Source organism: Teleopsis dalmanni, chromosome 2 (genome assembly GCF_002237135.1).
Source record: "Teleopsis dalmanni isolate 2A chromosome 2, ASM223713v2, whole genome shotgun sequence".
NCBI lineage: Eukaryota > Metazoa > Arthropoda > Insecta > Diptera > Diopsidae > Teleopsis > Teleopsis dalmanni.
Genome location: NC_051847.1, coordinates 22,572,372 through 22,597,965, shown reverse-complemented (window position 1 = coordinate 22,597,965; position 25,594 = coordinate 22,572,372). Strand labels below are relative to the sequence as shown.

General features: G+C 28.5%; 2 protein-coding genes across 2 annotated transcripts; both read right to left on the bottom strand.

Annotated features, from left to right (window-relative positions):
- Nucleotides 1-2,918: 2,918 nt before the first annotated feature.
- LOC119686286 lies at nt 2,919-13,830 on the bottom strand. Its single transcript, XM_038100837.1, has 4 exons — nt 13,810-13,830; nt 4,101-4,384; nt 3,730-4,041; nt 2,919-3,651 (listed from the first exon to the last, which is right to left on the bottom strand). Exons 1-4 carry the CDS (start codon nt 13,828-13,830, stop codon nt 3,036-3,038), a joined length of 1,233 nt encoding a protein of 410 aa, XP_037956765.1. The 3' UTR covers nt 2,919-3,035.
- A 2,339-nt stretch (nt 13,831-16,169) lies between these two features.
- Nucleotides 16,170-17,282, bottom strand: LOC119684569 (lactosylceramide 4-alpha-galactosyltransferase-like). Its single transcript, XM_038098632.1, has 2 exons — nt 16,840-17,282; nt 16,170-16,768 (listed from the first exon to the last, which is right to left on the bottom strand). The coding sequence occupies exons 1-2, from the start codon at nt 17,094-17,096 to the stop codon at nt 16,186-16,188; spliced, it is 840 nt and encodes a 279-aa protein (XP_037954560.1). The 5' UTR covers nt 17,097-17,282; the 3' UTR covers nt 16,170-16,185.
- Nucleotides 17,283-25,594: the final 8,312 nt, after the last annotated feature.

Genomic DNA, 25,594 nt, shown 5'->3' with positions numbered 1-25,594 from the left:
TCAAGAACTCTTCCAAGTAATTGAATAAAATAATTATTTTATTATTATATTGTGAAAAAAAATTTATAATTAAAAAAAAATAAAAAAATATATATTAAATAAATATAGTAAATAAAAAATTATAAATATTACAAAAAAATTTTTAAAATAAAAATTAAATAGAGAGTTTTGAAGAATAGTGAACTATAACAACAAAATTTCTTATTCGTAAATAAATTTTTTGAGACTGCAAGTACCAAGGGTTAAACACGTGCCCTGCCAAATTTGAAGCTCAGAGTCAGTGAAATAATTTCAAGGCCATTGATGTTGGGTATTTTGCAATATTCGACACAGTTTTATGGTTAACCAAAAATTCAATTAAAATAATAAAGAGGTTTTTCGAACAGTAGTGAACTACAACAACAAAAATTCAATTTATATTATTTTAATTAATTGATATTTTGGCTGACCATACAGCTGTTTCGAGTATTGCCAAATATCCATCATCAGTGGTCTTGGAAATAATTCTTGTATATAATTATTCGTAAATAAAATTTTGAGACTGTAACTTTGGTAGTTACAAGGGTTGAACTGGTGCTCTGCAAAATTTGAAGCGCAGAGTCAGTGTTCATTAGTAAGTTGATAATTAAATATAAGAAATAATTTCAAAACCACTGATATTGGGTATTTGGTAATACTCGAAACAGCTGGGTGGTTAACCAAAAATTCAAGTGATTAAAATATAATATAAAAAAATTTTTTATTGTTGTTGTTCACAACATTCCGAAACCTCTCTATTAAATACAACAGTTTCCATTCAGTAAAAAATATTCACTACTGTCATATTAATGTTAAAAACAAATTTAATAAAAATTAAAAAATTATTATAAACTTTAATGTTTAATTACATTCAATTATTATTATAAATAAATCTTAAGACAACCAAATTTTTTTATTTCACATTAACTATATTTTTATTTTCAATTTTAACTTTAATCTAAAGTCGTCTTCAGGAAAGTGACAATTTTATATCAATACCAATATTAAAATACATAGTTTTTTACTATAATTACTTAATCAAAATTGTCTTCAACAAAGTGATGTGTGATATTAGTGTTTTCAATGATATCATCCATCCATTTAATAACACAACTCAACCTACATTAATGTAGAGAGCAAGAAGATATGTCTCGACGCAGAAGAGCTAGAGTAAGGTAAGATGATCCAAACACCTATCTAGACAGCTTATGAAACGTTCTATGGATAATTTCAAGTCTAAGAACATAAAACTAAAAGTCTTTTATAGGTCCGTTCTTATCTTTAGCTAGCAGCTAATGGTATAATAGAATTGCTGTTATGTGGACACAAAATCTTGCGAAGAATCGACGATTATATACAGCATGAAGATGGCTCATTTCGAATTTAATGCAAAGATGAGATGAAAAGAATAATATAAACATTATCGATGGTTATAACAACCCGAGCTAGTCCATAATCTTTTTAAGGCGTTTTCACCATTTGCTAATGTACCTTGCTGATGAAAGACAGAAGTCCATAAGTTGTTGATGACTTTTCGCTACTTAACAAATAATAAAAAAACCGTCAAAATATTGTAAGTTATGTCAAACCCAACAGATCTGTATATGGGTTACTTAATAAAACCTTATTTTGATGGAGTGGGAAAAATTTTTCGTAGAATATCCATTCAAGGAGAAAGAAAAGGAGATTGTAAAAAAATTTTGATTTAATACAGAAAATTGTAAATCGCAATTAATATAGTAAGAGTAATATAGTAATTACAAAATTAGAGAAGAAAACCAATGGATTTAGACCGATAAAAAGGATTACTTGACAAAGTGTAGTCAGATCATTGTGTATTAAGGAGTCATGCAATGAGACTTGGTCTATCACATAATGATTTTTTCGCGAGTATGGCTCTGCAAAAGAGATAAAAACTGTGTTATTACTTAAGGCTTAGTACCCATCTTTGGCAAGAAGAAAATTTAATATGTTTGTCATCCTTCATAATTAGAGACAAGTTTATTGATTTGTTTGGCTGGTTTACTTTTACTTAAATGGAAGAATCGTGTCTGTTTGTTTTTCGCGTTGTTAATGCGCATATTACTTTGGTTTTTATACCTGTATTGGTGGTTCTGTTCGACTTAAGTATAAGCATTTGTGTTTAGTTGATCTTTAGTCACTTAAACTTAATAAATCCCAACTTTAATACAGCAGTGGGAGCTGGAATAAAACCACTGCAGTTTCCAGCGTATCCTGCGAGTATTTTGAGTATTCTCAAAATCTAGTAATAATTTAGAACTAAGAAAGCACAAATTACTAAAAAAAACCCGAAAGTCACTTTTTTTTTAAATTCTAGATTGTGATTTCCAAGTCAGCTGAAGATTTTGGCGTCATCGCAAAATATCGAGAGCTGCGACTTGTTGTACCTTTGAGATTAACCAGTACATCACTTTCCTAAACCAAACAATTATTTTTAAATCAGTATTTCGCAATCAATTCAATATTTAATATATTTTTTTAAAGATACTTTTATTTAAATAAAAAAAGTAAATATAACGAACTATAGCGTAAATGCAACATTTTTGCAGTTTTTATTTAATGTACTTAATATAATTAATATTTTAAATAAATATAAATCTAATGTTAGTATACATATTGCTCTATTTTCTTTATACTAACCAAAAATCATAAGTTAGATTAAATTTTCAAAATTCATATTAAAAGCAAAAAATCAGTCATTAAATTGTAATATCGTATTGCAAACTGCCATTAGGAAGCAATTAAACCATAATCATACCCAGAGTACATTCAATGTAAGTATTAGATAGTCATAACCAATAAGAAACTAAATTATTTCATTTCGAAATTCGGACTCTCAAAAATCTATCTTAGCATTTATTCCTCGTATCTTGAAGAGAGAAAATTGATTTTTAGAATGCAAATTTCGGTTAAATAAACTTAAATTACACATAAAAACGAATTCTAAACTGATCTCATGTTTGTATTAATATTTACTATAATCTTCTAGTTTAACTTTATAAGTCGGCTACGGACTTCCTGCGCACATATTTAGCGAAATAATCTGGACGCCAACATTTACAGGAACCAGGAATCAAAAACCAATCGTAGTATAAACGTACTTGGAAACAGCCAATTTCATCGTGCCCATCGCAATGTTGATCGTTTGGATTACTACTTTGTGTGGTGCCATCGGAAGGTGTCGCAACCCCAGCTCGTTTCTGCAAATACTGTTGATATGCTTGGAAGTCTTGTACCGATGGTGCTTGTGTGGTTGTCGATGTGGTTGGTACAGTGTCCTCTGCATTTGGATAGAATATTTCTGCAACTAACAAACTAACCCAACGTGGTGAGGATAAGCAACCGCCATCCAAATAGTGACAACGTGCCTGTATGCAACGAGTGACTTCCACAGTTTGGGTGAAATAGCCCTCATATGGTATCTGCACAACATAACGCCAAGAACCTTGATAGTTTTTAGCAAAAACTGGTGTTGCATATTCTACTTTTGCTGGACATGGTGTAGGTGGACCTTCATAGCGTATAGGTCCAACTTCTTCACGACGTTCTGCTACTGGTGTTGAAGCTGCTGAGGACGTGTCACCTTGAATGGCGCGATATAAGGTGCAAAAACTGAAATGTTTGATTTAAATTAAATTAAGAAAATCAATATTTGTTTAGAGAATATAATTTTAAAAATGTAATACTTACACTCCACCACCATCACAGAATTTTCTTGGTTTACGTTCTTCTGCTGCTTGTCGCTTATGATTTGCATGTTCTTCTTCATCTAAAGCCGGATCAAAGTAACTATATTCATGTTCTTCAATTTTGGATTGCGATTGTGATGGCACGGCTGCTCGTCTTACCCTCACATTATAATGTCGCTCTATATTATTGTTGTCCAGTTGATCCACAGGCTCATCAGGTATAATTTGTGTTACTTTCGGTAAAGTGTCATCAGCTTTGAGTACTGGTAAAGTTTTGGATAAGAACTTCAAAGTCTGATTACGTATTAACTCACTGAAAGTACAGATTTATAAGAGGTTGTTTTTAGTTATTGGTTTTGTAAAGTTACTTACAATGGATAAGGTTCACCCAATACATTTTGTTTCATAGGATTTTTAGGTATTTGTCCTTTATTTAAATCTCCGCATATATTGTAAACTGAAACAGCTGATTTTTTCTCTGTTCCAACATTCTTGCACTCAATGCTTACATGTGTGTATGGAGGCGGTCTGACTTTCGGTGGTATGGCATTAGGCGATTCTACGAATGCGTAATAACCTTCTGGTGGTTCATCTAAATCTGTTGGTGTTTGACTCAGTACTGCACTGACGGAGAGTAGCAGAATGCATAATACCTTCTGAAATAAAAAATTTAAGATTTTTGCATATTTACTTTAATATCTCATACTTTTTGTATATAAATAGATAATGATAGATAAAGAAATTGTTTGTATTATTTTATTTTAATATAAAAAACTTCAGTTGAAATATCAACTATTAGTAAAAATATTATGGATTGCCGGAAGTTTTTTCTGAGAGGTGGTTTTAGTGGATTCAAGAAATATGGATAATATGCTTATGTAGAATTATCAGAAAGACATTAATTTTATACTTCTAGTTTTAGAAGTATTGTTTTAGAGATGTCTCGTTTTAGATGTATCTCATTTTAAAGGTATCACGCCTTAGAGGTATTTCGTTTAAATGTAACTTGTTTTAGATATATCTCATTTTGAAAGTATCTCGTTTTAGAGGTATCTCATCTTAGAGGTATCTCGTTTTAGAGGTATCTCGTTTTAACGGTATCTCGTTTTAGGAGTATTTAATTTTAGAGGTATCTCGTTTTAAAACTACTTTATTTTATAGATATCTCGTTTTAGATATATCTCGTTTTAGATATATCTCGTTTTAGATATATCTCGTTTTAGATATATCTCGTTTTAGAGGGATCTTGTTTTAGAAGTATTTCGTTATTAAGAAAATTAGTTTTGCAGGAGAAGAGTGCATGATAGAAGGAGAATTCCTTCACAATAATATTCGCAATATATTAATAATACATTATATTATATATTCAGATATCGATGTATGAAAAATGAACCAAAAAAATTGCTTTAATAATTTTAAAAATATTGCTAACCCATTAAAGTATGATAACCATTAGATATCTAAATAAAGGAATTTTAGAATCTAAATTTCAACATTCAATTAATATAAGTTTTCAACCCATTAATGTAGTATAACTAATCAGATAACTATTTAAAGGATTAATAGATTCTTTAATCAACAATGATTCACTATAAGTTTTGAACCCATTAAAGTATGATAACCATTAGATATCTAATTAAAGGATTCTTAGAATCTGAGTTCAACATTGAATTAATATAAGTTTTGAACCTATTCACGTACTATAACCAATTAGACAACTATTTAAAGGATTCATAGATTTTTAGATCAACATTGTATCACTATAAGTTTGGAACCCATTAAAGTATGATAACGTATTAGATATCTAATTAAAGGATTTTTAGAATCTAAATTTCAACATTCAATATAAGTTTTAAACCCATTAATGTAGTATAACAAATCAGATAACTATTTAAAGGATTCATAGATTCTTAGATCAACATTGATTCACTATAAGTGTTGAACCCTTTAAAGTATGAAAACCAATTAGATATCTAATTAAAGATTTCTTAGAATCTGATTTCAACATTGAATTAATATAAGTTTTAAATATAGTGTAACCAATTAGTCAACTATTTAAAGGATTCATAGATTCTTAGATCAACATTGTGTCATTATAAGTTTGGAACCCATTAAAACAGTATAACCAATTAGACATCAAATTTAAAGATTCTTAATAAGTATTCAATGAGTTCTCTCTTTTAAGAGGTTAAGAGTTCTTTCAGGAACAGTCCTCAAAAACTCTCTGCCTATCGGTGCACATAATTATAAGCATATACATATATGTTTATGTACTTACTGGCTATTACTCATAGCGTGCATACGTCATATAAAATTTTAGCATATCAAGCTTATATGTAAATAAAAGATCTATTCACACTAACTTTAAAAACAAGACCCGCTTAAATAACTTGAAAGCACTTAAGTACAGCAACAGAGTCATTTGCGGTGTTCAGAAGTACTCATACATATTCAAATCGGTAATGGAAAACAAAAACAACAAAGCCAGCCACAAAGCCAGTAACCAGCAGCCAACAGCCGACAGCCAACAGCCGACAGCAGCAATAACAACTTAAGAGAGTGAAAGCTTAATTGTACAAGAGATAAAGACATTGCTTTTTTGTTAACTTTTATTTTCTTGGTATTTTCTCAAATGACCAACAATAAAAACAATAACAAACTACCTTTTGTGAAAAGAACATAAAACACAACAACAATACGGCTGCTGTTGTTGTACAATAAATGCAAAACTAATTTTTTTTCACTTCGTTTTTTTTTTCTAAGCAATAACATTTAAAATTACCAAAAACTTTCGCCATTAAAGGGAAGCACACGATAAAAAAGCACAAATATGATTTTAATTGAACTGGTCGTTTAACAAAGAAGGCAATTATGCTTAACTAAATAAAAAGTAAATGACGAAATAATAAATATCTTAATTAATTTTTAGTTACTGAAACCCAAATATTATATTCCATTCTTCTCTTAAAATCTTGTTTTATAAGGCAAGTATTTAATATTAAGTCAATAGTCAATTTTAATTAAATAAAATTCACAATTACACTGATTTAGGAGAGATCTAACTTGATTCATAACCCCACTCTACGCCTTGACTCTATGCATTGTTTAACACTTCATCAGACTAAACAATGCAGACCTCAGATCTGCATACCTCCTCGGGGAGCTTGTAACCATTCTGAGATTCGATAACACGGTGTTGGTAAGCCTGTCAGTTTTTCTAAATATTTAAGGGCTCTATCCTTTATGTATGTTTTGTTCGGATCCATCTTGAGGTCCCTGAGAATATCATTCGTCATAATGCACCGTTATACCTTGAAAAGTCTTCTTTATGCCTGGCTTTGTGTGATTTCTAGCTGAATATTAATTTCAATGAATTTAAATCACATAATATGATTAAATTATTTTTTATTTGATTGTTTTCTCCCTTTTAAACTCTCTTATCTATACAATAGTATCTTATACTCTCTTATATACACTATAGTGTTTTACATAATATTTATAAAACTGTGAAAAATTGCTTATTATGGATGGGGGAATAATTTCTGCTGACCTACAACTAAAATAATATATAGTTGTATAAATTTAAATTCAACTACAGAAAGTACAACCACCTCGCGAAAGGGACTAGAATAATCTCCATTTAAGGCATACCTGTCACAGAGGTGACTACAATCCAATAAGTACAACACGATACTGTTTGGAATATAAATGGTAGTCAGCGAGATTTACTGGCAGCACCGACCAGATGTGTAAAACTGGTACAACGGCGGTCAGGGCTCTCAGCTTCAGTTGTGCAGACCAATTGACCGGTTTAATGGGAGTATTATGATGTTAAAACTCGGAATTACACTTATAGACTATATACCATATATACCTTTCAGTCGGTGTAGAGTTACATTTTCCAAGCGAATGCTATGCGCCAAAGGAGTGCAGAACAGTTAGGTGGGTCTCACTATGTCTCAAGGAGAAAACCTTGGGAGGAAACTATATAACCATATTGCTTCACTTGGTATTGACGGAACTTAACTGAGGGGTTTATCCTCGCATTATACTAATATTTATGTTAATAACATTGTAATAATAAAGCTTAATGGCTGGTAATCACGGTAAAAAACTATGCTTTATACTGCTTTTTAGTGAAGCAGTAACATGGACAAAATTTGCATTAACAAAAGAACTATTAATCAAAGGAATGCTAACATATAATTAGAAATTTATCAAACTATTTTTATACAATATATATTCATATACATATAATTAAATTAAATAGTTATAATTAGTTGAAAGATTAAATTTAATAACATTAGCTCTTTTCAGTTTTCACTTTAAGAATTTTATGTTAAATGATATAATTATTTAGATTTAATTATAATAGAAATAATGATAGTTTCATAGAAATTTAATTTGTTTTTTGTTTTCTTTATGAAATTCTATATTTTCACACCATAAATTAAAAAATTAAAATTTAAAAAGTTATTACTCACTCTACTTCAAATACAATTTAATTTTAATGGTAATTAATTTATATGAATTTTTATAAATTTTTATTTTATATCCGAAGAGAAATTTTTACTTTCTCATGAATTGCAGTTTTCAGATGACACTTTAAATAAAAATGTTTTTAGCAATAAAATTGCTTATATTCAACGGTATTTATTTATGATAATTTATTTTTATTTTATTTTCGCTAAAGAATTTGGGACAAAACCATAAATTCTCACATTAAACGCATTTTTTATTTAAATAAATTTAAAAAATATAAATTATGCACACAATATTTATAAGTCAATATATAAAATATTATATTAAATATTTAAATTCTTAAGCTGTGATGAGCTTCAACTGTTAAACATTGATAAATTGTTATTAATAAACATCTTAAATTATTAAATATTTAAACTTCTTGAGCTCTCTCTGTATAAGCTTTATAAATTGTAATTAATAATTTATACGACAAACTCAATTTCAAATTTAATCATTATTTTAATAAATTTAAATAATTTTAGAGATATCCTTAATAAGAATTTAATAGACCACGCTACATAACCCTAATTTATTTTCGTATTAAAAAACAAGAACAGATATGTTATCTGTTATTTCTACATTTTTCTAACATTAAATTTTATGTCTGCCTTAAAATAAATAACTAATTTAAAAATAAGAAAATATTTCTCACATTTAAATTTCTATTTTCTTCTAATTGCAAATAATTATATTTTTAACTAATTAATACAAAAATTTATCTTATTAAGATACAAATTTGCTATTAATTAAAACTATGTCAAAATCACTGGACTGAAAAATCCAAACGAAATTTTATATTTTTAATTTTTTTTTTATTTATATATTCTATGTTTTGACCTACATTTTTTATAATTTCATATGCAAAGCAATGAATCACTTGAAAAAAGTATTTCACTGAGGCTGCAAAGCGGGCTTTTAATGAGATACAAATGAAGAAAAAAAACAAAAAAAAAACACAAAATGAAAAGTAAACAAATTCGAAATTCCACAGACAAAAAAAACCGAAAAAGAAACTCGTTACAAACTCCCACCAACAAAAAAGGTCATGTTATCTTGGCTCGTCTGTTCGCTCCATGGATTCCGCTTTTATGAACTTCTCAAGAGCTCACTTTTAATTTCACTTAAATGCTACGGAAATTTCTCTTTTTGTGACCTTTAAATGTGGTTCAGATACATTTTATGGAAATATTGAATTTTTAAAAGTATAACAGGTACTTTTAAGAATATTTATACCTTCTTTCAGTGGATATTATAATTTATAGAGCATCAATTAAAGTGTTTAAGCATAATATTTTTATTTGTATTTTTATTGTTTTTATATTTTATTTTACTCCATTTATTTAATTTTATATTACTTTATTTTATTTCATAACATTTTATATTATTTTTTATTATATTAATTTATGTATTGTATTATTTCATTTTATTTCGTATTATTATATTTCATTTCATTTATATTATTTTATATTGTTTTATTTTATTTTTCATAAATTATTTTTTTATATTCTTTTATTTATATTTATTATTATTTATTTTATTTCATTTCATATTATAATATTTTACTTCATTTATTTTATTTTTATGCTATTTTATAATGTTTTATTTTATTTCATATAAATTTTTTTTTATTTTATTTTGTTTTATTTAATATAATTTCATATTCATTTTATTTTACTTTTATTTATTTAATTTTTTATTGTTTTATTTTATTTCATATTATTGATTTAATTTTATATTATTTTTTATTATATTAATTTATATATTATTTTATTTAATTTCATTATCGTTGCATTTTACTTCATTTATTTAATATTATATTATTTTTTTTAATATTTAATATTTTTTATTATATATTATTTTAAATTGCAATAATTTGCTTCATTTATTTAATTTTATGTTATTTTTATATTGTTTTATTTTATTTTATATAATTTATTTTATTTTATTTTTTTCTAATATTTTTATTTTATTTGTCTATATATTTTATTTTTTATATTTTTTTATATCTTATTTTTTTTTATTTTTTTTTTATTTTAATATTTTTAATTTACTTTTTCAAAATATGAACCAAGTGTTTTATCCTAATTAAAAACAATAATGTACGGTTTCTTAGCAGGTATTGCTAAATATGTAGTTATAGAATATCTAAACAACTCCTGGACACTCCAATTCTGAAAGTAGTCTTACACTGGACATATTTTGAATCATTATAGTGATATTTTATAGGCTACTGAATATATGACTATGGTTTCAAAAATGCAATTAAAACTTTCTGCATTATTTTGGATTTTACATTAGATTGCTAGGAAAATATTCTATTCATTTGCAGTAAGCTAAAGACATATCTACACTGCTATATGTCGAAAAATTCAGAAACTCAAGGAGTCGTATCTTATGCAGCGAATTTATCGGTGATGTGATTATCTGGGAAACGACTATTACTTCTACCCACTATTTTTTTGGCTGCTATGAAGGGTGTTTCTATTTCCATTTGATATAAGGACTTTCCAACATGAAATATTCTAATCCTTATTAAAAACGCAAAATATCTGCTATAGGGTAGGTTTAATTATAGTACGAGTATAAAAAAAATATTATGGTCACACTGCTAGTGAGAGTATAGATTCTCACTTTATTCCATTTTATTATAAGTAAACTATGTCCTGACAACTAAATAATGAGAATTTTATAATATCTTCCTTAATCTCAATCATTCAAATTGAGATCCAATGTATTCTAAAAATGACTGGGTAATAGCATCAAAAAGTGATATTAAGAACATAAATAAGAGCGTTATCTTTTTTTTTATTACTATATTTTATATTATTTTATATATTTGAAAAAAATTTTTATTAGCATCTTGCATAGATAATTTTTGAATTTATTTTCCTCATATAATAAAAACTGATATGTTATGTGAAAAGAGCGCCAATTCGTTTTGTGCCTAATTAACTTGTTAAATTCTTAAATAATAACTGTTTTCGTCAGGAAAAAAAAATAAGTTGTCAAATTTACTGACCGACTTTTTTATGTACAAAGAGACGTGTTTATCATGAAATTCACTTAAATATATGCAAATAAACAGCACAAACACACATGCAAACACACATAAACACACACGTACACATATACGGAGCAAGCCATGAGCTCTCATAAGCTCATTCATGTTTATAGGCATTAATAAATAAGCTCGCAAAGGAGCACAAGAATGTGAGAAGAATTGTTCTAAATAAATTGAAGGTAACGGGAAAGTTGTTCGCATTTTACGCTGTCAAATGATATACCCAATGTATTAACAACCACTACACTAACAACTTAAATCACAATATTATCATGGCTAATACAGACATTTCTTTTTTTCTTTTTTCACTTCAAATTTTTTAATTCATTAGCATACAAAATGATACAGTTGCCGCTAAATTCTTGCTGCTTATGCTTTGTTGCTGGTGTAGTTGTAGCAGCCACTGTTTTTGTTATTGTTGGCTCTGTATCTCTGTATCTATTGCTTTATAATACTGTTTCGTTTTGAATTGTATTTTTTCTTCTTCTTTACTGTAAATCTTATAACAGTCTTATATTCTTTCAAAAAAAAAAAAAAGAAAAGTTTTGCTTAGAAAAAAGTTGCAATACTAGAAAAGTGTTAACAACTTGTTGCATGACTACAGAGTACATGCAATAGCAAACAACAAAAGACTTAAGAAACGAACTTCTGAAAGGAAGTCACCATGCATGCATTTTTGCAACTCAATAATAATAATAATAATAATAGTAATAATAACAACAACAACAGTGATTACATATTTTATAATAAAAACAATAAAATGCCTTTTAAAAAAAATATATTAAGAAAAATGCCAATGAACTATTGGAAGATAAAGTAAAAATGTTAGAGTGTAACTTGTTAACAAGAATATTTTGTAGTTTTATTCACACAATATATTAAAACAATTATTAAAACAACAAATTATTTAATTTACGGTTTAATTTATTTTTCCGCAATAAAATTTTTTGAATAAAATGTTTAGTGGTTTAAATAAATGTTTTGTTTAGTGAGATTACAGAAACGACTTCTTTTACACGCTATGATACCAGTTTTCACGACCTAGTTTCCATTTTTGGTTAACCAAGTTCTTTCATCTAAACACTTTGGAATAAAAAAGCAAAATATATGTTTTATATCTTTGCATTTACATATATTAAGAACCAATTATAAATAAATTTAGGTTTAAACATTAAAACGCTGAGTTAATACCCGGAAGATGACTATACCCTAGTTACCTTATATACCTACTCTGTAGTAAAAATATTGATGAAAATAATAACCCAATTAACTAATAGTCAATTGAGTCATAAGTTCGCTTTAAAAATAAAAATAATAAACAATAACTTAGTCAAAATTAGTTAATAAATTAACGAAATTTTATAAATAAACATTAATATAATATTTTTTGGTTAATAAAATTGTTATTCATAATTAAATAATGGATATCGCTTACTTTACAGTAAGTAATCCGTTTGATAAGTGTTGTCATTGTTTTTTTTATTTATTTTGTATAAACTTTATTTAAAATCGTACAGATATACCTTTTCCTTATATTGATTAAAATATCCCTAAAAAAGTAATAAAAATTAAAAAAAAATATAATAAAACATAAATAAAAATTATTTGCATATTGATTTGGTATCCTTATTATATATATATATTGTATATTATATATATTATATAATATTATATAAAATAAAAATAACTAAACTAAAAGGTATATAAGCAGGAATTCTAAACATTTAAGTTGAATAAAATTTTAACTACATACTATGGTAGTATTATTATTGTTTATTTTTAGTAAATAAAAATTTCCCTAAAAATATATAATTATAAAAAAATTAAATGTAATTATATAAAAAAGAAAATTACTAAAATAATAGGCATATTGACACAGCATCCTATATATTCACGTTTAACAAAATTTAATATATAAAAATTTTCATGATAATATTGTTATAGTGAATTTTTAATATTGTTCAAAATTTTCCTTAAAATACAATAAAGAAAAAATAAAAAAAATTGTATAAAATAAAAAAAAAATTAAATAATAAATGTATGGACATGGCTTTTTAACAGAACTTCTTGAAACTCATGATTTAAAAATTAAAAAATAAAAATAAAATAAACAAATAAATGTAGGATTAAAAAATAATATGCATATTGAAAAAGTTAACAATGAAAAATATTCTTTTCCTTTAATATTTTTAAATAATTTTATATAAAACAGTTGTACACATAATCACAGTATTCCTTATATGAGATTGCTATTAAATTGTTTATATAAACATTAATTAAAATAATTTCGAATTAATCACTTATTAACTTCAATTGTGTCTTATATTGTATACTCAATTGTATACTTATAAGTATATTTTATAAATTTGATTATTTTATAATTACGAAAAAAATTAATTATGATAATTAAAACTATTCTCATCATTTATCCTTTAAAAAGAATTTTCAATACTGACTTAAAAGATATATAAAAATTAACACTCCATATGCACATACCAATATGAGACGATAATCCATTTTACAAGAACTCTTATAGTAACAATATTTTTCTGAATACTTAATATTAAATAATTTATTGATATTAAAACACTTTTTAAATTCTATTAATTTTTTTCAGTTATGAATTTATATTTCTACACTTTCTTTAACTCGGTAAGTAGTACAATTCTCGTAAAGTGCTGCAACTTGACTAAATGTAAAAAGCCAATGCTCCGAAAGTTGAACCTTGTAAAGATACAAGCTATCGTCTTGTTCATTGTCATGGCCATTAGTTTTCTTTATCGTTTGCATTGAGCTCCAAACTCAATCTCAAAAGTAATCTATTTTCTCTTCATACAATTTTTGAGTAAATTAAAACTCTCTTAATTTTTTCAGTGACTCTGTTGTAACTGTAAAGATATGACAGTGGCTTGAAAATAATTCTTATAGGTTAAAAACGAAGATTAGTAAAACTTTTAGGTGTAAATGTATAAATTTATAAATAAATTTAATATGGTTTTTTATGAAGCTTCAAAGATTAGTATCAGCCTCTTTTTTTATTTAAGAAATATTATATACATAACACTTTAGAAAGTGGATTCCAACCGGTGATCCGGGAGATGGTTAAAAATGGACCATAGTTTGTCCAATGAGACTTCACTTATTAGAAAATCCAAGTAATTATACCCCAATTTTATTCTATATATAATGTACCAATATACTTATACACTTCATTATAGATTACATCAAAGATGCACATTAAAACACATTAAAAAAGTCATACAGTTTATTTTTCTTGAACGTTGGGGTCCCTACAAAAACCAAAAATATCAAAGTGATCCTTGGTCAAAAAACCGTTGAGATCACTGTTTTAGAGGATTTTAATTTCAATACTAAGCGAATTAGTAAAATAAGAAATATAATCTCTGTCCTGTTGAGATCAGATTTCAATAAACGGACAAATAGGTAACTGAAATGGTTAATGTAGAAAGCATAGGAGTAGTCAAAGTGAAAATATGGAGCGGAGGTGTCTGAAGTAATATTTCAAAATAAAAAGAGTGTATTTACGATTATAGATTCTGTTTAAGTTTTAAAAATATATATATCTTAAAATTTTGGAAAATTATTTCCAAAAATAATTTTCAGTTCTATTACCTGGCTACGTTTATGTCAGAAATGGTATATATATATATATCAATCAGTAGTTTTCAACTTTGTCTTATCTCACCTTTTTATATTTTATCATATTCTTACTACAAGTTCTTGGATATTAAGATATAGTACTTATGGAAAAAGTTATATGAAAATTTTTAAAATAATATATTAACAAGGTAATGATTTCCATTCTGAATTGACCGTTTTGACTATAGGTGGAAACTAGTTAAGATATAAGATATGTTAAGATATGTCAGGATAAATTAACTATATTCTTATTTGACAAAATTAAAAAACTATCACTTTGGTTTATCAAAGCAACAGTTTTGTCAAAGTAATTTTTTAACAAATAAATAAATTCAATAACATCCTATTTATAATATCAATTACTTCTAAAACATAGTGGTCATGTTTAATAGTATAAAGTTTAAAACAAGTCGCAATGATAGATACTAAAAGAATAATGACAATAGGACTTAAATTGATAAGTGGTATGTGAAGATCAACATTATCATAGACACTGAAATAGAAGTATATTTTTCATTATAACAAGTGTGTCCATCGATTTAATATTGAGCCGATATCATTCAGTTGGGCAATCCTAGGCTCCGACCATCCCAGTTCACATCACACTTCCAGCGCATTCGACATATAATTCGCTGCCATCTGTTATAAATCTCCTTGGGCAGTAGAAAAAAAAGGATCAAGTTATTCTATTATAAGATATATAAAAAAAATGTGATAATATAAAAATACTGGCAACACTAAAAGAAGACCATATAGAGGAAGAGCGGTTGATTGAGGTATTTGTATATTCGCCTTCTATTCAGTTTATTCAACATACAATACCGGCAGCTATAATTATACGTATGAATATAAAATTAACAACAACCAGAAGAGGTTAAGAGTTGTAAAAGGTTAATGGTAAATGTGATCTTTGACGTTCTTCTTGTTTTATCTTATTAAGAAACAGATAAATTATCTAACGATTATCTCAATAGTATTCTTTTTAAATTTATATTGTCAATTGAATATGATAATGCTATTAAAATCTCTTAAAAAATGAGATGAAACATAATTTTAAGCATGAAATATATTTATGATATCAGCAGTGATGATTTATCACCTCTTAAACATTAAATATATTTCATGATCTGAGTTACTAAAAAATAAGTCGATATAGAAAGTTTTTGTTTTCAATAATCATGTTTATCTTATATATTTATTCTTTAAGTTATTTTAAAAATATTCACCGGCTTTTGCATATGTTCTAGGACAATGAATTTGAGCTGCCAGATCATAAGCGACATTGGAACCAACTTTCATCTTTCGGTGCTGAGAAAATTTATTCCATAAATGTAGTACAATTGAGTTCTGAGTTCTGTTTAACATTTGATCGAGGAGTGCTTCATCGAAAAAGAAGTCTAATTCTTCAAAATTTATTTCATAAAAAGCATTACGTGGATAAACATTAAAGTCTTTGCAACATTTCGGATTATTTATCATTTTTAAAATATCATCTGTGCAGCATGTGCGCTTTAAAACTCTGGTAATTAGGCTCGGTCCATTGTGCGCCCAATAAATAGCACTAAACTTTTGTTGATAATCCAGTAGAAATTGCTCTGCAAGCTTATGACCATCACCATTACTTGAAATTTTCAGCACAGCTTGGTTAATGATATCTTTAGATTGGATGCCAGCATAGTTATGCGGCATGGATTCTAAGCTTTTTAGTGTTATAGTATCTAAATCGAGATAAGTGCCACCATACCGCCAAAGCAATAGCAAACGCAAAAAATCAGAAAGATGTATAGTAATAAAGCTATAAAATTTATTAAAATATTATGTTAATGTAAGACTAATCCTCGTTTAAAGACACAATTTATTACTTACTGAGATTCAAACAGTTTTCCAGTCTTAAACCACTTCTCCATAGGTGTATCATTAACAAAAGACCACAGGTTAACATTTCGTATATATACATTTTTATAAAAGAGAAGAGTATCTAAAAGTGGTTCTCTTACGTATTTATTTCTATACCTCCGATTTGAATAAACTAAAAATATATTCGATTTTGGATTATGTATTGCAGCTGATTCTATAGCACATATTTGACGAGTAGTCAGATTGATGAGGTTCGGTTCATACATGTTAACAGAAGGACAACTTGTTTCAACAAAAAATATATTCTCTCCAGACGTTGGCTGAGGCAGTCCTTCAAGAATATCAGGTAAAGGTTCGATACTTTCTTCTATTTTTTCATATAAAATGGAACTGTTATGATTATAACACTGAAAATTTTTTAATCGTTTATTTAAATAGTTTTCTTTCGCATAGTTTTGTATCGTACAAACTAATAAGAATATAAGCAAAAAATAGACGACCAATTTGAATATATTTTTAAATATTAAGTTTTTCGGTAAAAATTCTCTCGGACGTTTATTAAACAACATTTTTCTTTAAACCGAATACTTTATTTCATCGATAAGTAATGAATTGCAAAACTTATGTATCTATGCGTTTTACTAACATTTTGCAATTTGCATTGTTATAATGTTAATTCAGCTGCATAAATATAGTGTATGGTAAATAAACATAAACGTAGTAGATAAGAACTTAGACTAGAGGGATTAAACAATTTGTTAGTTAGAAAATTTTAACAGTATATTTATTTTATTTATATAAATTCAATAAATTAATTTTATAGTCCTAAGAATTAATATTTTTTTAATCATTTTTCAAAATATATTAACAAAATTTCTATAAACAATTAAATTAAGGCCAGATCTTAAGAGGAGCTCACCGGTTCTTCAACACCCCCCTGGTTACGCCTATGCAAATTATTTATTTGATATTTAATGTTCTAATATAAATATCTTATCTCTAAGCTTACAATTATTTGAAAACAATAAAGCACATAGCGAATATGATTATAATCTACCTATATTCCATTAAACTTTTATAACGCTTCAGTTTTATCTTTTCTTCTGTATGTTATATTTTAACACATTTGGTTCCTTATTTTTCACATTATTTTGATAATATTAGTCATTTTTATGGTTGACTTCACTGATATATATTTTACAATAAATTTTTTTAACATTAATTGTAATCAAGTAATGTCTTTCAATATAAATGTTGATCTGCACAAAAAAATTTTTAATTGTAACATATATTTAGATCAGATCTTACCTAACCATTATTAAAATCATAAACCACAGAGTTCTAAGTAAGTTCAGCACACTTAGTTTTGACAACCTTTCAATACTATATTAACAACTATTATTTTTACAAAACAAAGGTCTTAAAAGTGTGACAGTTCTTTCGTTTGAAGGATACCTTAATAAAATATTAAAAGATAAATAATAGACCTATTAAAACTCATACTATTTAAACACCAACTGCTCCCACTTTTATTGAAAAAAGATACACCCAAACCTTATTATGCAAAGAAATGCGTAAATGCATAATTTTAATCACACTTCCGTTTATCCTTTCAAGCTCCAACATATAATTAACATAACTTATTCAGGAACTATTATTATCACTTGCAACACCCCAAACCAATAATCAATCACATATTTTGTATTTTAGCACCTGACGACACCCGTTATTTAAATCCATTTCGGAAAAGGTATATAAAGTGAAAACATCATGAGTAATGGTTATAAATTATAATTAATCCTTCTCGTGCGATGTTGAAAGTAATCCATCCATTGGACGATAATTCATTGTCGTTGACAATACCAATAATACAGAACCGACGTGAGGTTAAAAATCTTGTAATTCAAGAACTTAATAAAATTCCAATGTTGGCTATCAACTTGCGTTTAATACGCTTCTTGGGCTTACTTTATGATCATAACTGGCGCCGTTATGTCGCAATTATCTCAACGGGACTATTCAATCTATCGCAGCTCCTTTGGATGTTCACTAGTCATGCACCTGTGGAAATATTTATACATTACGCCTACATGCTAGTCCTCTGCATGAACACGTTACTACGCGGACTTTCGATACTTTTGCAGAAACGCAAATATGAGAGATTCCTTTTCGAATTAATTGATTTATATCGTGAAATTTTAGTAATGAATAATATAAACATATATACATAATACAATTATATATTAATATACTTGTTTTTGTTTCTTACAGAATAGTGGTGATATATATTTAACAGATTTGTTAAATCAAACAAATAAAAGTGGTCAACGTGCTGCTATTATTAATTTAATACTGGGGGCCTCATGCTGTCTATCGGTCTGCTTATTTATGCTTTCAAACGAAAGGTGTAAGTACAAAAGTCTCTTATGATTAGTTAATAATTTTTTTTAAAAACAATTTGAAAGATTGGAACTTAATTAATTTAAATTAATATTAAGATTTTGTTTTGTATTTTAGATTAGTATAAGTGATTAAAGAATCTTAAGGGAATAATATACCTACTTTATCAACCTATATAGTTTTCTTAAATGTTCAATTTATTAAAAAGATCTTCAGACTTGGAAACTTAAGTTGGCAGGGAAAAATAACATAAATAAAAATGAATTTATAAATATATTTTTAAAATTTTGCTCTATATCGACTATAAACCTCAATCACAAGTAAAAAGTTGATATTGAGAATATACTTTTTTATGTATTCGCTACTTATGAAATTAATTTTACATTAAATAATTATTTTTCTTATATGTTTTGTATATGTTATATATATAAGGTATCTTTTTGATAAATATATTAGGCTTCTACTTCTCAACAACATAAAATTGTTAATATTGTTTTAACTTTTACCATTGAAGGTTAAACCCTATGAACTATAAAATTTGAATGAGTCTGGTAGTTGGTCGTAGAAAAGTGTATACCAAAACTTGGATCTGGCCGCTCCTATTATTAATAGTGAATAAACATTTTATTTACTATTGCTTTTCGTTTGGCCAATGTTTCTCTTATATATTTTATTTAAATAGGGCATCATTTGGTATTTTAATAAAATAAACAAATATGTTAATGGATTAACAAATATTAGAAATAAACTGAGACAATTGACGATCAGAAACAAGAAACTTGGTATTATGGTATTTACACCACTTACATCTCTAATATTTATTTTGGATTTTTCTACATTTATATATTTTATTTCTCTTATTTGTTTACTTTCTTAAATTAAACATAAAATATTAAATAAAAAAACTTTATAGAATAACATATATGTTAGATATATATTAATAATATTTGATATATTTTGTTAGACATATATTATGTATTTAATATATATTAAACATTTTTAGTGTTACCTTATGGAAGTTACATACCAGGTAAATAATTCTTATGAGTTATAATAAAAAAACAGTTATAACTGTTAATATATTTATACTTATTATATCAATTACTATATGTTTTATATTTTACAGTATATTTTTAGATATATATAAAATGGATATATATATATATCCATATACTTTTTCAAAAAATTTAATATTATTTAAAAAATATAACATTTGCATTAATATAAAACAATTCATTTTTGAAGGATTGAACACTTTGGAGTCACCAGTTTTTGAAATAATGTACGCCTATGAATTGGCACTTGCTCCAATAGCTGGAATGTTATATATACCCTTCGGCAATCTCATCGTTGTACTGATTATGTTTGGTATTTTAATGTGTAAAGTTTTGCAATATCGTTTAAGAAATCTACAATACGAAGACCATAAGAACATAAATGATAAGTTGATATGGTGCATTAAATATCAGCAAACAATAATCCGGTAAATACAATAAAAATAATTCATAATATATTATTGGCTATTAATGTAAATAAAATTCTATTTATGTTAAATTATTATTTAATTTCCAGTTATGTCCATATACTGAACAGTCTAACCAACTTTGTATTTCTGATTGAGTTTTTAACTTTCATGATTCTACTATGTGGTATCTTATTTCTGCTTAATATGGTAAGAAAATAGAATATTGAAATAAGAAATATTTAACATGAAAAACAAAAATGTATTTGAAATAAAAACTAAAAAATATCGGTTATCTTTCGGTTAAAAACCAGTGCTTCGAACCGGTATTTTTTCCGTTCCGGTTTTCGTTCCGACAAAAATATCAGTTTGAAGCCCTGATAAAAATTATTGATTAAAAACCTATTAAAATAAAATATTTAGTACAAAAAACTTCTAGTTTTTATCTATCATATGACATGAATTGAGTATAGATAGACCGCCAAATAAAATATGCGATTTCATATTCACCACTTCAAATATATATTTATACATTATTGTAATACCTAATCGCTTTTTGTTTCGTTATTATTATTTTAAAATCTTTGTGATAAAAAATCTCAAATTAAACTTGACTTACATTTTTGATAATATCATTTTAAACAGCAGCTATTAATTTTCATTAACATAATCCATATCCATACGTAATATCTTTATGTATTAATCTCTCATATATTATTATTATTCAAAACAGGCTCAACATGCAAGGCAAATAATAATGTCTGGAACACAAATAACGATGCTTTCTTCACAAATTTTGATGATCTATTGGTATGCAAACGAGCTAAGCGATGCTGTAAGTTTTTATTGGAAAAACTTACTTAATTAAAATATTTTATACGTATTTTGTTCCTACGTATAGACATCCAATATAGCTGTAGCTGCTTATGATACACCATGGTTTTTATTGCCGAATTCTTTACAAAAGAAGTTTTTGATATTAATAATGCGAGCTCAAAAACCTTGCAATGTAAATGTAGCAACCACTCAAAATAAATATTATTTTATCATATATATTATATTACAGATGACTATAGGGAATATAAATCCAATGTCTTTGCAACTTTTTCAGTCGTTGATAAACGCATCATATACTTACTACACGATATTAAGACAAGTTTATAAATAAAAAAATAAAATATTATTTTAATATTTATGATAACTTAATATAGAGTTTTTTATATAATACTGAAGTGAAGCTTAATAAAGAAGCTGAGTATACTAAACAGTGTTTTTACTATGATTAAAACAGATTTATGAAAGAGTTTGATTCCACCACTGCTATCTACATATTCTTTATAGATTATGTGTAAAAAGAATTTGAAATTATTAAATAAAAGGTAGAAAAAATCAATTAAAATAAAAATATTTTATGTCACCCTCAAAGTTGGCTCCATAAATTGCAAACAACTATACAACGGTCAGCACGCGCCTTCCGCACCTAACCTAACATAAACCAACACTTAATACTACAATCCTCTATACATTTTTTGTAGACTGATAAAAATATGACTTTAAAATCCTTAAGCGAATTTTCTACTAATTGTCTTTAAACGTAAGCCAACACCTGTCACAATCCTACATATATTTTTCTCAGACTGAGTTATAACGCTCAACTCCTAGACAATTTCTGATCGTAATCGACTAGAAACGCCTTCTTGAAGTAGTAGTTTTCAGTTTAAGAACAGAATAATGTCATACGGCTTATATTAATTGTAGGTCGGTGTTTTGTGATCATATTTGAACATTGCACAAAGGTGGGTTTGCTCCATCGCAGAAGACTGGGTTCTGTAGCGGTATCTTTTCTTTTCTTTTTAAAATTATAAATCAGACCGAGAAGCTAGCCTTGCTGATGGGTTGTGATGCCAATGCCCGGCACTCCTTGTGGGGAAGCTCGGAAATTAACGATAGAGGTGAGTCTCTTTTTGATTTTATATTAAAATGTAATCTAGAAGTATGTAATAAGGGTAACACTCCCACCTTCATTTTTCCGAGTACGGATGATCGTGTAGGGTGGGAAGAGGTTTTAGATATTACCCTTTGTTCGACTTCGTGCTCTTTAACGATCAATGATTGGAGAGTTTCAACCAGGAACTCCTTCTCTGATCATAGATATATCATGTTTGTGATGAATATTCCCATGGTAGCTAAGCAATCTCACCGTAATCCCAGGAAGACAAACTGGGATACTTTCAGGTCTTTGCTCAATAGAAAAATCAGCATAGCCCCCGCTCCAATTAACTCGATTAGGGAATTGGAGTGCAGGGTCAACTCTTTGACAAATAATATTATTTCTTCCTTTGAAGCATCATGTCCTCGCTCGTATGCGAAGAAGTGTAGGCCACCATGGTGGAACGAGAAGCTCTCTTTGCTCCGCAGGAATGCGAGAAGAGCCTTCAACGAAAGCTATCGGACCAAGGTTTGGACTCCATATAAAGATGCTCTTAGGGTTTACAAAAAAGCACTTCGGGAATCCAAGAAATTGTCATGGAATTCTCATTGCCAGCAAATTGAAAGCATTAAAGAATCGGCTAGACTAGCCAAATTGCTAGCAAATGGCCAATCTTGTCCCTCGCTCATTAACAAAGTAGACGGAAATCCAGTTAAATCCCTAACGGAATCCCTCTCACTATTAGTGGATACCCATTTTCCTGGTTCCTCGGGTGATCCCCCAAAGGTATTGCCGTATCGTTCAGCCAATTCTGGCGAGACTATACAGTCAGTGGTATCATCTAGAAGGATCAAATGGGCCATCGATTCATTCTCTCCATATAAAAGTCCGGGTCCTGACGGGATCTTACCAATTATGTTACAATCTCTGGGAGATGTAGCTGTAAATTGGCTGTACGCGATTTTCTGTAGCTGCTTTTCACTTAATCATGTCCCCAGCGGCTGGAGACAAGTTAGAGTAGTTTTTATTCCAAAAGCAGGTAGAACAGGCCATAGTACGGCTAAAGATTACAGACCCATCAGCCTTACTTCATTCTTACTTAAAACTATGGAAAGACTGATCGATGCTCACATCAGATCTTTACACAGTTTCGCTAAAATATCAAGGGCTCAACATGCATATCTCAAAGGTAAGTCCACAGAAACGGCACTACATGAGGTCGTCACTGTGGTGGAGAAATCTCTTGGATGTAAACAATTTACCTTAGCCGCCTTCCTGGATATAGAAGGAGCTTTTAATAACGTCAGTGTGGTAGCCATTCAGGATGCTCTCAGCGAAATGAACATCCCGGCCTGTATCTCCCGATGGATCGCTTCTATGCTTGGGTTTAGAATCATCAATGCAGAGATGGGCAATCTTAGCATTAGGAAGTGCGTCAGTAGGGGTACACCACAAGGGGGAGTGTTATCTCCCTTACTATGGATTTTAACAATGAACTCACTGCTTTTAAGGCTTAACCAGGGTGGAGTCAAAGCAGTAGCGTATGCGGATGATGTTGTCCTTCTGGTAACAGGCATGTTCCCTTCGGTGCTGAGTAGTATCATGGAGGGCGCTTTTATGAACCTTAGTAAATGGGCCTCAAAGTGTGACGTAGGTGTTAATCCTTCTAAGACAGAACTGTTACTGTTTACCAAAAAATATAAAATTCCTAACTTTCCGCTGCCAAGATTAAATGGCCAAAGATTAACTCTTTCGCACAAAGTTAAGTATCTAGGAGTAATTCTTGACACAAAACTTAACTGGAAAGCCAACATCGACGAAAGAATTCGTAAAGCTTGTGTGGCTTTCTATGCGTGCAAAAGGATGTACGGCAAAAGCTGGGGATTGCAGCCCAAAGTGATTCTCTGGCTTTACACAGCCGTCGTTCGGCCAATATTAACATATGGATGTCTGGTGTGGTGGCCTTCATTGAACAAACAGTGCATTGTTCAAAGACTAACCAGAATGCAAAGATCTGCCTGTGTGGGAGCCACTGGGGCTCTAAGATCTTGCCCCACCAGTGCGCTCAATGTAATACTTAACTTGCTACCTATTGATATTTACATCAAGCAAGCTGCTACTCTCAGCGCGCAGAGGCTTAATGATCTAAACTGTTGGCGCTCGAGTGCTTTAGGACATGGTAATATCGCATCACCCTATCCGATAGATGATGTCAGGGTTTCAGACTACCTATGTCCTCGGTTACTATTCGATAATAACTTCGCCACCATAATTCCTTCAAGAGGAGATTGGGAGGCGGGTTTGCCTACAACTCTAGGAAAGATAGCGATCTACACCGACGGGTCTAAAATGGATGAGGGCGTTGGAGCCGGAATCTTTTCTACGGACCTAATGATTAGTAAATCATACCACCTCTCAGATTCCACCTCAATATTTCAGGATGAAGTTTTTGCCATCCTTAGGGCATGTGTTCTTGCTTTAAATATGCGCCTTCACGGAAAAGAGGTCTGTATTCTAACTGACAGTCAGGCAGCTATTAAAGCTTTATCAGCAGTCTGTCTGTCATCAAGATTAGTAGAAGAATGTAAGGAAATTATTTCTGAACTAAGTGAGAGGTCCAAGGTTACTCTAGTGTGGGTTCCCGGGCATTCTAATATTGTGGGAAATGAGCGCGCCGACGAGCTTGCTAGGCTAGGCGCCTCTTCCACGGGTACCCCTATTTCGATCCCTGCCCCTGTCAGCTACGGGCGTAGGCTAATTTGTGACCATTTTTTGCGAAAGGCAAATAGTGAGTGGACCCTTACTCTGTCAGCAGCCAGGTCAAGGGCTACTTGGCCCATTTATTCCAAATATAGAACCTCTGACTTAATCTGTAGAAATAAATCTGAGGTTTCTAAGCTAGTATCTATCTTTACGGGTCACTGGTCCATAGGACGGCATGGAGCCAGACTTGGCCTTTCCTGTGGTACCTC